Consider the following 12,169-nt stretch of genomic DNA (forward strand, 5'->3'; position numbering starts at 1 on the left):
GGGCAGTTGCTGACTACCTTACCTGCTTACCTACCTAGGTACAGCCCCCAGGGGGATCAAATGTAAAATCGGTACTTCTAACTAAGGATTTTTATAGCTAATCTTAACTAATCTGCTTGTAGATCAGTCTAGTATTATCTCTATAGATATACTAAATATATAATATCTTATTAATATTATTAATTCTATTGTGGCAAGAAATACCTAAAAAATCGCAGAAATGCACATTTGATACCCCTGCGGACTGTACCTATCGAAAGCCTCTCCGTAAAAGTACTGTACAGTGGCTGCATCAGTTTCGATCCAAATCTCTCCAGTCAAAGTACCTCATCACCATAATCTGCCCACGGGCTACCTTTTCTCCCCACTCCGAAACCCCAAGCTCCCCACTGCCTTGGCGTCGGGTGCTTTCTGTCCAAACATTGCTCTACCTCCCCTGCAGTCGGAACCAATTCAGTCAATCCCGCGACCCTTCCTCGCCCCAGGTAGCCCAAAAACGACTGGGTGACTTAACTTCAAGCCACCTGGTGTCTTCTCCTTATGTGTGATTGCGCCAGACTCATCAATCTTCTGTACCCGGCTTCCGTCGTTTCTCACCCCTTTCCTCATCTATTCACATTACCAAACTTTCATTTTCCCTATCTTTTATACCCCCTAACTCTTCGCCCACGACTATCGACGCTCTCACGGCTCAGCGATTGGCTGGCTCATAGCTTAGGACAACCTGGCCTTATAATTACGACAGCTTAGCTGCACCTACCTGGCTCGATCTCACAACCACTCTTCGTCCCCAACTTTTTTTTTGTACGCAGCCGTTGCTTCCACCCGCTTTGGTTCGTTAGACCAAGAGGCCAACTGTCGTTGACCGATAGACGTGCTCGAGTTCCCACGCCCGTTTCGCTTAACTTGGGATAGAACCACGATCTTCATCTCAAAGCTCGAAACGAATCTCAAGGCAACTTCGCTCAGCCTTACACCCCCCTACAACTACGACACCCCATAAACCATATCACGGCGGATAACATGGGCTATCTCTACACCACTGCAGGCTACGCCCTGCTCTTTGCCGTTGCCTATGTTCTATACCAACTATCTCAAGGCCAGAGAACTGGAAACCAACCACGGGCTCAGATCAAACCGGCCAAGAGCTCGCAGGCGGAGACTCGTAAGGAAGACCGCAAGAAGAAGCAGCGCCAGGAGGCTTTTGCATCAGAGGCACAGGAGGCTTCCAAGAAGCCCAAGGTTGAATCAGAGACCAGTGCTTGGACTGGTAGTGCGAAGGACAAAGATGACAATGTCGACAATCGTGAATTTGCCCGACAATTGGCAAAGGCCAAGGAAGGCACCAAGTTTGCTGCCAAATCTGATGCTGGTAAGCAGCGAGAGAAGTCTGTCAAACAATCCCGCGCCAACAAGGTGGCCAGCGCCGCCGAGGAGAAGGAGTCGGCTCCGTCATCTACCACTGGTGCCGATGGCGATGATGATCAGTCCCCTGTAACCTCACCTGAGGTCGGTCCCGCAGTCGCAGTCGCAGGCGATGTTTCCGACATGCTCGAGACCGCTCCTACTCGCCCAACAGTTCTTCGTCTGACCGACACCGAACCCAAAAAGCAGAACAAAAAGACCCCAAAGGTGGAGGCTCCTGTTGAGACCAAGAAGCAGCGCCAGAACCGTAAGAAGGCGGAGGCGGCCAAGGCTGCCCGCGAGGAATCCGAGAAGGAGCGAAAGCTTCTCGAGGAGAAGCAACGCCGCGCCGCTCGCATTGCTGAGGGACGCGCTGCTAAGGACGGCTCCCAGTTCACTGCTGCCCAGGGCAAGTCATCCGCTTGGAAGGAGGGAGCTCCCAAGGCCCCCGAAGCTGCCCAGACGAATGGATTTCATCAGCCGCTCGACACATACGAGGAAGCTCCCGCTTCTGCAGTCAAGGCCCCCAAGAGTACCGATCGCAAGTGGATGGAGTCTCTACCTTCTGAAGAGGAGCAGATCCAGCTCCTCCAGAACGATGATGACTGGAGCACTGTCAAGACCAAGTCTAAGAAGGGTGCTAAGAATGCCACTTCAGTTGGATCTGGTGACGAGGCTGCGGCCCGCCCCGCTGTCCAGCCCAAGCAACCCACCGGGCCTAACAAGGCTTCCCAGCCTTCTCAGTCATTTGGATCTTTCTCGGCATTGACTACTAAGGGCGATGCTGCTGAAGAAGAGGAGGAAGAAGAATGGGATGTTTAAGAAGAGCAGCCCCAGGTGGATGCATTGAGTGTCTTTGAGGCATGCCATTACACTTTCCTTGTCACTTGTCTGTAACTTGACTATTTCATTTTCCACCAACGAATTTCTGCCATAATTTGCATCGCGGGGCAGTGTGCCGTCCGAACACGTGCCAAGACGTTGATGGAGTGCGACAGCACAAGCGTTTGCGGTTGGGAGTTCAGGGTTTATGGTCAAATTTTCGACGAGGCGAGGCTGGCCATTCCAAAGGAAGCCATTGAAGGAAAACACCGACGGAAGCAGTTCACATTCATGGACAAAAAGCAAGGGTTTCATGTTGGCCGTGGAAAAAGAAAAGCCTGCGGTTAATGACTGCATCGGTGGATGATGCAAGGCCAGTATTTGGAAGAAAATTGGGAAGTGTATTGATAGTCGAATCGATTGTTTGCGACAGTTTGTCAGTCCAAATAAGAAGCCAAATGAAGCATCATTAGCTACGGCTCAAGTGCTTGGAGTGGTGTCTATGAAGGTAGATTAGGTCAAGTTCACGTGTTCCCTTGAACTCTGTGCGATCTCTGGGAGTTGCAAGTTGAGGTAAGGGAAACTAGTTCAGGGGGTTGGGATTCAAGCGTTGAATCTTACCCAAGCTAGCCAGGTCATAACATGTCTAGTGGGTATGGAGTAGTCGTGCCCCGAGGAATGTGGAATGCAATGCACTTCTTGAACAAGAAAAGTTCAAGGTAAGGGATCGAGTCTAGATTTGATAGCTTGTATCAACTCCAGCTTAGGCACCCTAGCCAATGGCATTGAGAATGGCACCATTCAACACAAATATGTCTTTTTCTGATTTCACGAATGCTCTGTTTTGTTCACCGCTTCATGCGGCCATGCATGGTCATTACATATGTTGCGGCGTGCCGCGTGCATATCGAAGACGACTGCATACTACATAGTGCATTGTCGGATGCACACAGGAATGACCAGGGACTAGGTAATTTAGTTACTAGTATCGACTTACAGGGCACGCCAGGCCTGGGCCGTCGCATTTTACATATGTTAGCGGATAGTATGAATTAGATACTACTTGTATCTAGTATATGCAAGCGAGCATATTCCTGTATATATGTATGTTATGGTGTTCAGTGTGGTGAGAGAATTGGGGCGTGAATCGATTCGCGCCGTGATAGGTCTGCTCATGATCGTGTTCGGAGATGCCAAGCCGGGTGGAGAGGGGAAAACGCAAGAATTGGGCCGAAGAGAGAGGAAGAGAATGAGGGGGCCGAGCCGGAAGACGGAAGCGAGCTGCGGGATGAGGAAGCAAGCTACTAACCTATCCGTATAGGTATCCATGACGAAAGACAAGAGAACACGGGTGGAAGAACCGGCAACTTTGGAGACATTTTGAGTTATATACGTGGCAGACTTTATCATTATCAGGCGTTTCCTGACTTGGCGGGATCGGGCAACATAAGGAAGGCAATTAATTACATTTCGTTGAATTATATGATCGGACTACCTAGTACTTGCTTAAGTAGTTTATAACTGTCACAAAGACGTCGTATACACAGATCTGCTGTTAGTTTAGTGCAGCAGTACACCACTGCATGAGAGTTGTTGTTATCTGAGAGTGGGCCAGTCATAGAGAACTAGTTACTACTTAGGTATGGAGTAGCCTCGAACTGATGTGAATTTCGTGGTCAAGAACCAACACCAAAGACGTCACGGATTAATTTAAGTAGGTAAATTTTGCGAACCTATCCGTATGGTACGGTGCTACGTTGCTCGGCGTAAGAGTTAGAACATGGCGTAGTTTGTTTTTACCGCGCAACGGTGGCTTGGCTGGCGGTCGAGAGTTTCGTTGCATTGCTTCAAGTTATCAGCTAAAACAAACAAATGGGAGATCCCGTCTGAGACCGGATGTTGCACTGGGACATTTATAGACTGATTACGATAGACAATGGTGGCATCAGAGGTAGCATCGGTAAGTAATTGATTGATTGGGCTTGTGGTAAAGCAATTCTGCCCAGTCTGCTGGACCGGCCCTCAACTTGATATGTACAGTAGAGTAGACATTACCCGTCCAAGCCAGAGATGCTGATGCCGAGAACAACTCCTCTCTCTGAATTCCCCAATCATTTCAACAGCCCAACCCCCTGCACTGAAGAAGTCTCAGATGGTCCAGGCCGCTGCACCCGCTCGCTCGATCCATCCATGCCCATACTGTACCCATGCTCGTCCATTAGTACCCCACCCAGCTCCGACCAAGCGGGGGATTAGTATGTAGTACGTAGCGGAGGACAGGAAGACCTCGACTGCTCGACTCTTGGTACCTGGATCATTGGTGGACTTGAGCACATGCTGGAGGTCCCTTGTGTCTTTGCCCCCTGCACTTTTGGCGGTGATCCATGTGGTATTTGATGAGATGGGTGCGCCTCTTCCCCCCCGGTCTCCTTGATACAGAAACAGAAACAACTAACTACTGTAGGTATTCAACATGGTAAATGGCTTTACCCCAAAGACCTTGATCAATGAATTGGGCTTATTGTGCATGGCAATGTTCTTCTGATCCTGGTTGAGTTGCATAGTTTGGTAGTATGCTGTCGTCTTGGCTTAGCTGACTCTGCCAATACAACTCCTCTCCATTTCCCCTGGATCTTTAATTACCAGCCTGCCCCCCCATTATCGTTAACCAAATCCTTGACTTTTACCGCAAAGAACTGTAGCGTGCTGCAGCTGTTGCCTTCTGCAGCTAATCCAGGCCACCTACGGATACCTACCTCATCTATTCATCTGCATACGACCAGCCTGCGCCATTTCCAACTGGTCGTCGACACTGTATCCGTCCGTATTATCGTACCTCGTTTGTAGTCGGTCTAGGACTTGGCTACTATAGCACCTCTTTAGTCCATCACCGCCGCCACCCTAAAAGAACCTTCGTCTCCTGTCCTGTCCTCCCACCAACCAACGGATACCTACTCATTATCCGATCCCGTAGGGACCTGACCTGACGGGCCGCGACAGCAGCAGTCGTCGTCATAAACCCTGCGTTACCCACAAATATATGAGATTGGGGAATCTTCCTTCCTAGCTCTGGCTCCCTCAGATCGTATTTTACTCTCTGGTCGTTCATATCTCGTTATCTCGTTATACGGTCGACCCATTCCGTTTCCCATCTCAACCTCTTTACTAACCCGCACTATCATCTGTGCCCATTGAGTGCCCTGTGCAAACCCCTACCCACCTACCTAGACAAAAACCCAGTGACCACCCCGTTTTATCTACAGTGTCTAGTGCCCGCCGCAACTCTCTGTGAAACATCGTCTCGCGCCCCTTTTATCATCCACGATACCCTTGGTATACGGTCGATCACTCCCCCAAAACAGAGAGACAAAGGGAAAGGAACGAGCCCCAGGGCTAACTGTCACTTTTTTTGGTTGACAGAATTGCGTTCTCATTCTCATTTACATTCTCTCACATTCCTGCCCTTCAACTTTTAGGACCAAAGGGGTCCTTTTCCAAAGGGGGACTCGTTAGCCAAGTCTCTAGCTCACTCACTGGGATCGGCAGAGCACCAGAGCAATCAGCCCCAAACAGCAAACGTCTCCGGTCGCTCAGGAACGCCTCTTACGAACTTAACCTCCAACGACCGGCCCCTTCGGTTTCAGCTTTACGGCCACCTTCAAGCAAAGACGAAGCGTTTCTACTTTTACATACCTACATTCTTTGCCATTTGGCCATTGTGTTGCGCTACGTTGCGCTCTATTCCCCTTTGCGCACCCTTCTGGCCACTGCTGGCGTTGGCCTAGTCAGTACAGGCGCAGCGCCTCTTGCGCCCAAAAAAAGAACGACCACCATCTATCTCGCCAAGTCCAATCTCATTTACACCACAGTCCTCACCCTCACCAATTCTTGCTTTTAGCCTTACTCGTTTTCCTTCTCAATTCGGCTGTCCACCCTTCGGTATCGGCATCATCTTCAGCTTCGACTATCAATCTGCTCATTCTTGGGCTGGACCCCTTTCTCTCCGCTCCCTTGCTTTATGTCTCCGTGTCTTTTGGTGTAACAATTGTCTTCCTCTGTCCATTGTTCTCTTCATATAATCGTGCTGGTCGTTTCATACACATCATCCCAGTTGAAAGCCGGCCAAGCGAAGCAACTCTTATGCCCGGTACACTGTATACAAAGCGACGGCCACCAACATGTCTCTTCCCGTCGCAATTCAATCCGCTGTCTTCTATATTCTTGCCTGCACACCATGCGCCCAAGTTCGTCATCGGCAAAAGGTTCGTGAACAGTCTCGGAAGGAGCGTGAGGAGAAGGCCAAGGTGGTGGGCGAGCAACCTGATGTATACCAGCATCCCTCACCGTTTAGTACAAACCCGTATTGGCAAGAGGAGATTAGCATGGGGCCATCTTTACCACAAAAGAAATCTGCCAGCAAGAATTCTAGTCAGCGTGGCCTCACAAGTCAGGGCGGAGAGAGCAGTGCATTCAGCGTATCTGAGCAGACACATCAAGGAGGGAGCCGCATCAACTTTGGCGCTAGCAATTCCGTCATTGCGGAGGACAACAATCTCTCCGACGATTGGAACCGGCGACATGGATATCAGCGAGAGGATGAGGAGCTATGGGGCCAATGGGGCGGCCAAAAGTTCAAGGACGCCATATCAAAAGCACGGGATTCTGCCGGTCGATTAATCGAATCTACACTCGGACTCGAAAGGGAGGTAACAGAACAGCAACGGCACGACTTTTACTTCCCGAAGAATCCTCCCATCAACGAGTACCACCCTCCCGTCGTCAGCAGCAAGATTCCTTCGCGAAATGCCCATCAATGGATGCTGCAGCCTCCGCCGCCAGCCAAGGTCATGGAAGGCAAGGTGCCTGTTAGCCGGGCCGGGAGCTCAGGGAGCAAATCGAGCGGCAGGACATTGGTTGGAGACGATATGCAACTTGGCCGACTTGTTCACGAGAAGCTTGTCATGGAGAAGCTGAAGAAGGAAAACAGCAATCCTACCGAAACCGAACTCATCGAATCCCTCTTCCTCAACCGCACCAGCCAGTCTCTCTCTGTCCACCGAACTCGAAGCCTTTCATTCGACACATCAGACGACTCGCTCGATAGTGGCTTCGCCAAGCGAAAGACACGCCTGCGACCGGTTGCCGCACCGCCAGGATACGATTCTTCTGACGATTCAGATTCTGACACGCCCATTCCATTCTCGCAAAGTGCTATGAACCTGGGAGCCCGCCGAACACCCTCGAGTGCGGGACATGCCGCGCAACGACCAAAGCTCGAGACTATCATGAGCACAAGGTCCGCGACTGCCACCCGGATGTCCTCAAAGCGATCTAAGCGACAAAAGTCCACTCGATCCAAGAGGCTTTCAGGTGCCGCCTCCCCTGTTGGTGACGACACTGACTGAGTCGGATTCGCGTGAAACAAGCGCTCAAGCCACAGCGCATAAGATACGACAACCCCCACGTCCTCATCGCCTCTTCACGACCGTTTCACTCTTGCGACCTAACTCATCGCGGTCTTGTCTCTTCTCTGTTTCACATGTCTTTGGTATCCTTTAGCATCGCTATCTTCACCGTCTTCTCCAGTACATTGTTTCAGCTCATGTTGTTTCAGTTGTTTTATAAGCATTTATATGGGACCGGTTTTGGTTTAGCATTGGGCGGCATAGCACTTGGGCGTTGGAGCAGGCTACATGATTTATCTTTTCTTTGTCTTGGTTTTTGAAGCACCAAAAGGCCGGCGGCGAGACGTGCTTTCAAACTGTCGAATGACGTATAAATAACACTGCGGCTTCACTACGCAGCCTTAAAAGCAGAAGTCCTCAGCAAAACACCAGCTGAGATCGAAAAATAGCAAAATTGTGTTTAAAAAAAAAAGACCCTACTTCCTTGTCTGTGAACTGCGACCTAGTGAAGGCCGAACCGATTTTGACTATTCCCTATGATTGAACGATTATGCATATCGGCCTTGTAGGTATCGGGTATCATGCTGTCATTTCCTTCCATCTCACAAACGCCGGCCGTGCTGTAGTTTTCCCCTCATGTTTCTTTCGCCTTCCAATCTCAAAGGTGCATGCCTCCTTCATTGTCGTCTGTACCTAGGTCTCGCATTCGTTCCTCTAGTGCCCTGCGAAGCTGCTCGTCGCTCAGACTTCCACCCTCTGGCCGACCGGCCTGACGATCCACCTGCACCTCGCCGTTTCGAATTGTCCCCGTCTGAAAAGTCCCATCGTTCCATGCATTGTGTCGATTCTCGCTGTCAGATGCCGCGGTACTAGCTTGAGTATCTCCATTGACAGCAGCCGCGTCTTCATCGTTCTTGCTAGTTGTCTCATTCCGGTTCTGGAATTCCGGCCAGCCTAGTCCACGCTCTTCCACCTCTGCCCGGATCAGAGCTATGCGCTCAGCCATGCGATCAATGACTTGTTCGTTCTCACGAATAGCATCGATGCACTCCTGGTCGGGCCCTGAGGCTTCACCGGACGGTGTGATCTCTGTGCCCTCTGCGAATGGCTTGAGCTGGTCGTTGGAGTACTGTAGATGGGCGATCGAATTGCGGATTTCAAGGACTTTGAGGTGTAACATGCCCACCGAGAGGTCCTTGAGGGCAGCGGCGAACCGTGCGGGGGCGATTGGTGTGGTGTCGGCGGATGTGGACGTGGAAGACATGATCAAGTATGACGCGGGCCGCGTGAAGAGGTGTACCTTAGTTGGGGATGTGTATAATATGGATGTAATAGGTAAGTAGTTAGGGAGCTTCAAGAGATCCGCGGGGCAGTTGAATAATGGTGGGGTCCAAGCTTCTAAACGTCCTGTGTAGTGGCGGTACGTACCTTAGAGTTGATGATCTTGACATGCTGTGACCAAAATTATCGGCCTCATGCGTCCAAGATTAATTCATGCACTAAGAGACACCATCAACCCATCGACTGTTCCCCTCGCCGTGGCTGCTGTGGTTTTATTCGAGCCGGTGGCTCTCTAGGGCGCATCTTGCGCATTCAATCATTCATTCACAATGAGTCTATTCGCCTGCCCCAATTCTTCGAGGGTGCTGCTAAGGTCTGCTCTCCAAAGAGCAGTATCAAAGGCATCAGTCTCTGCGGCCCAGCCGTTTGCGCCAACCCGATGGATTTCAAGCTGTGCGCCAAGGAATCGGAGCGGCCTTCTACCTTCGTCCACTTGTTGTCGAAGTACCATTTTTAGGAACAACAATAACTCGTACGAGACCCGACGAACGATATTCTTCGATAAGACCATCCGAAACTATGAGGACTTGCCGAGAGACTACCGAGACCAGGTCGGCCTTCAGTTCGGAAGCAAGGACCTAAGCGATTCAGAGGTTGTGAAAGTGTTCGGAAGGGGCATCAATCCGAAAAGAGCGAACCAACTGCTGCGAATCCTCCACGGACGTCGGGTCGCTGGGACTCTCGACGATCCAGCCTTTTCGGTCCATACATCTTCATACACCAAGGGTCAGATTGCCAAGGGCCTCGAGTACCTACGAAAATCAGTAAAGGTTGATGAAGTGCTGAACGCGGGCCTCCGAGCTGAGGATGAGCTTGCACAACTTGAAGTGGAGAAGGAAGCAGCCAAGAAGCCGAAGCAAGCTTCCAAGAAGAACAAGGACGAGGCCGAAACTGCAACCGCCGAGCCATCCACTCCAGTTTATAAGCCAGACCCCGTCTATGGCCACAGCAAACTTGACGAACTCCGGGCTCAGAATGTCGCAAAGCGGAAGGCGAAGGAAGCCCTTGAGGCAGAAGCACGGAAGGCAGCGGAGGCGAAAGGGGAGGTAAACTCTGGCACTCTGGCTAATCTCGACCACAAATCGGAGAGACAGATCGCTAACCCCAAGATTGCTGAATACTATAAGAAGGCACAGTCTGATCTAGAAGCTCCTGTAGAACTCAAGCCCTGGGAGCGGGTTCTACCCTCCGCTACTCTCGTTGCTCTCGTCATTGGCTTCCTAGCTGCTGTAAGCACCGTTTATGAAGAGCCTGCTCCCCGGTACCGTGTCTTTCCCGATATCTCTACTGCGCATGCGACACTGGGAGCCATTGTTGCTGTCAACGTGCTTGTCTGGGCAGCATGGAAGGCCCCTCCTCTGTGGAGGTTACTTAACCGCTACATGATCATCGCTGTCGGTGCTGTTAAGCCAGTTTCTATGTTCACTGCACCCTTCTCTCACCAGTATTTTAGCCACCTGCTCATAAACATGGTTCCCCTCTTTTTCGTTGGATCCGCACTACATGAGGATATTGGCCGAGCCAATTTGCTAACCCTCTATGTGGGCTGCGGTGCGGTCGGCTTTGTGGGCAGTGTGGCTACATATGCTATGCGAGGCATGCTAGGCGTTACAACTTTGGGCGCCTCGGCAGCGACGCTGGGTGTTTACGCCGCATACTTCTGGGAGCATCGTCTTGATGGCTACAGATTCTTTGGGCTACCCCAAGACGGTGTGCCCGGCATCATTTTCCTGGCGCTCATATGCGTTCCTCAACTTGCTGCCTTTGGTAAGACGGCCAAGTTGCAGATTGACATCGCATCGCATTTGTGCGGAATTTTGAGCGGTATTCTCGGCATGGAGCTGATCAACCGAACAAGAAGTGAGCGGGAGAAAAAGACGATCGATGTGGCTGGTACTCCCGTCCGAGCGGCACGATTGCCTCGACCTGATGAGTCAATTGAGGGATCTAACTAGGATGAGATGAATTGTACGTTAATGTACTATATTGTTTTTGCTTGTTTGACACTAAACTGAATCTCTGCTTGTAAGATTCGGCATTGATGCAGAACATCGTGACATAAGATCTATATTCAAGGTACCTACCTACCTTAAGTAGTTACCGAGTCCGTTGATTTATACGCGCTAAGCTGAAACAAGGATATAGCGCTTATCGCGCCTAGTACTTTTGCGCGGAAACGTGCCATCTCCCCTTGTGGAAGCTAGTGGGGTTCGTGGGAGGACCCATGAAAGTGAACGGTCCCTCTAGCAACCGACCAAGGATTGAATTGTAGGGACCTCAATCCTAATTCATAAAAGGAATTGAGGCATTGTTGCCTAAGTTTGGGGCCTACAATTAGTTCAATTTGGCATCTCTTGTTGTCATTTGATTTGCTTACACTGGAAACACCAATGCCTTGCAACATATGCATTGACTCTTTGCTATATTGGATGCATGGTGCCCTTCATTTGGTCAGCTACACGCGATTTCGGCAAACTGTTTCCCTGATGCAAACCATATCGAAACAATTCATCATACACACTCTCAAGCCCAGCTTAAGCTCGAAAGAATTTCCTCTACGTGAGTGAATCACGAGGTACGAGATACCGATGCGCTTATATGGAGAGTGTACAGCATATTTCGTCGCATAGCATCACACCATAAGCGAAAACCCCAGGAACTAACTCGAGACCTTGTGATGGAGAAATATATGAATTTAACCTTTATGGATTCGCAGTCAGAGATATCAGTGAATACAGTGATTGAAACAGCTTGGTGAGAAAGTCATTATCTGCGTCACAAATAATCGGGTTCGCACATGGCGGTCAATTTCGACATAAGTGGCAGACAGTGGCGCAAATTACATGCATATGGAGAAATGCTTTAGCCGATTTCGGAAACCACTCTAAAACCGAATCAATTAAACCTGCGTGGGAGCTAAAGAGTTACGTGTGTAAGGAGCACGAGAAGTCAGTAAATTTACGGTGAGTTGGAGCTACTCGTTGGGCATTATTTAGCTCCCACACTCACTGCATGCAGTCCAAAATAAGCTAAAGTGAATCATCATACCAGCCCCTTGGTACGGGCAATGTGAGGATAGGGGTGGTGTCGTATTTTGGTAAGCGGCCTGAGTCTGTCAGACTCAATAAATACAGATAATACCTCAGTATTTGAAAATGTTTCCTAACCGTAGAAACCGGAAATCTCGAGGTCTAAAC

At 50.2% G+C, this 12,169-nt stretch overlaps 4 protein-coding genes across 4 annotated transcripts; 3 read left to right on the top strand and 1 right to left on the bottom strand.

Annotated features, from left to right (window-relative positions):
- Positions 1-1,023: 1,023 nt before the first annotated feature.
- Positions 1,024-2,226, top strand: J7337_001073 (uncharacterized protein; the record flags this gene model as incomplete). Its single annotated transcript, XM_044818817.1, has 1 exon — positions 1,024-2,226. One exon carries the CDS (start codon positions 1,024-1,026, stop codon positions 2,224-2,226), a length of 1,203 nt encoding a protein of 400 aa, XP_044686519.1.
- A 4,178-nt stretch (positions 2,227-6,404) lies between these two features.
- On the top strand, positions 6,405-7,631 carry J7337_001074 (uncharacterized protein; the record flags this gene model as incomplete). Its single annotated transcript, XM_044818818.1, has 1 exon — positions 6,405-7,631. One exon carries the CDS (start codon positions 6,405-6,407, stop codon positions 7,629-7,631), a length of 1,227 nt encoding a protein of 408 aa, XP_044686520.1.
- A 658-nt stretch (positions 7,632-8,289) lies between these two features.
- J7337_001075 (uncharacterized protein) lies at positions 8,290-8,895 on the bottom strand (the record flags this gene model as incomplete). The annotated part of the gene is made up of 1 exon (XM_044818819.1): positions 8,290-8,895. One exon carries the CDS (start codon positions 8,893-8,895, stop codon positions 8,290-8,292), a length of 606 nt encoding a protein of 201 aa, XP_044686521.1.
- Positions 8,896-9,351: 456 nt separating this feature from the next.
- On the top strand, positions 9,352-10,927 carry J7337_001076 (uncharacterized protein; the record flags this gene model as incomplete). Its single annotated transcript, XM_044818820.1, has 2 exons — positions 9,352-9,365; positions 9,430-10,927. The coding sequence occupies 2 exons, from the start codon at positions 9,352-9,354 to the stop codon at positions 10,925-10,927; spliced, it is 1,512 nt and encodes a 503-aa protein (XP_044686522.1).
- Positions 10,928-12,169: the final 1,242 nt, after the last annotated feature.

The sequence above is a fragment of the Fusarium musae genome, chromosome 1 (genome assembly GCF_019915245.1).
Source record: "Fusarium musae strain F31 chromosome 1, whole genome shotgun sequence".
NCBI lineage: Eukaryota > Fungi > Ascomycota > Sordariomycetes > Hypocreales > Nectriaceae > Fusarium > Fusarium musae.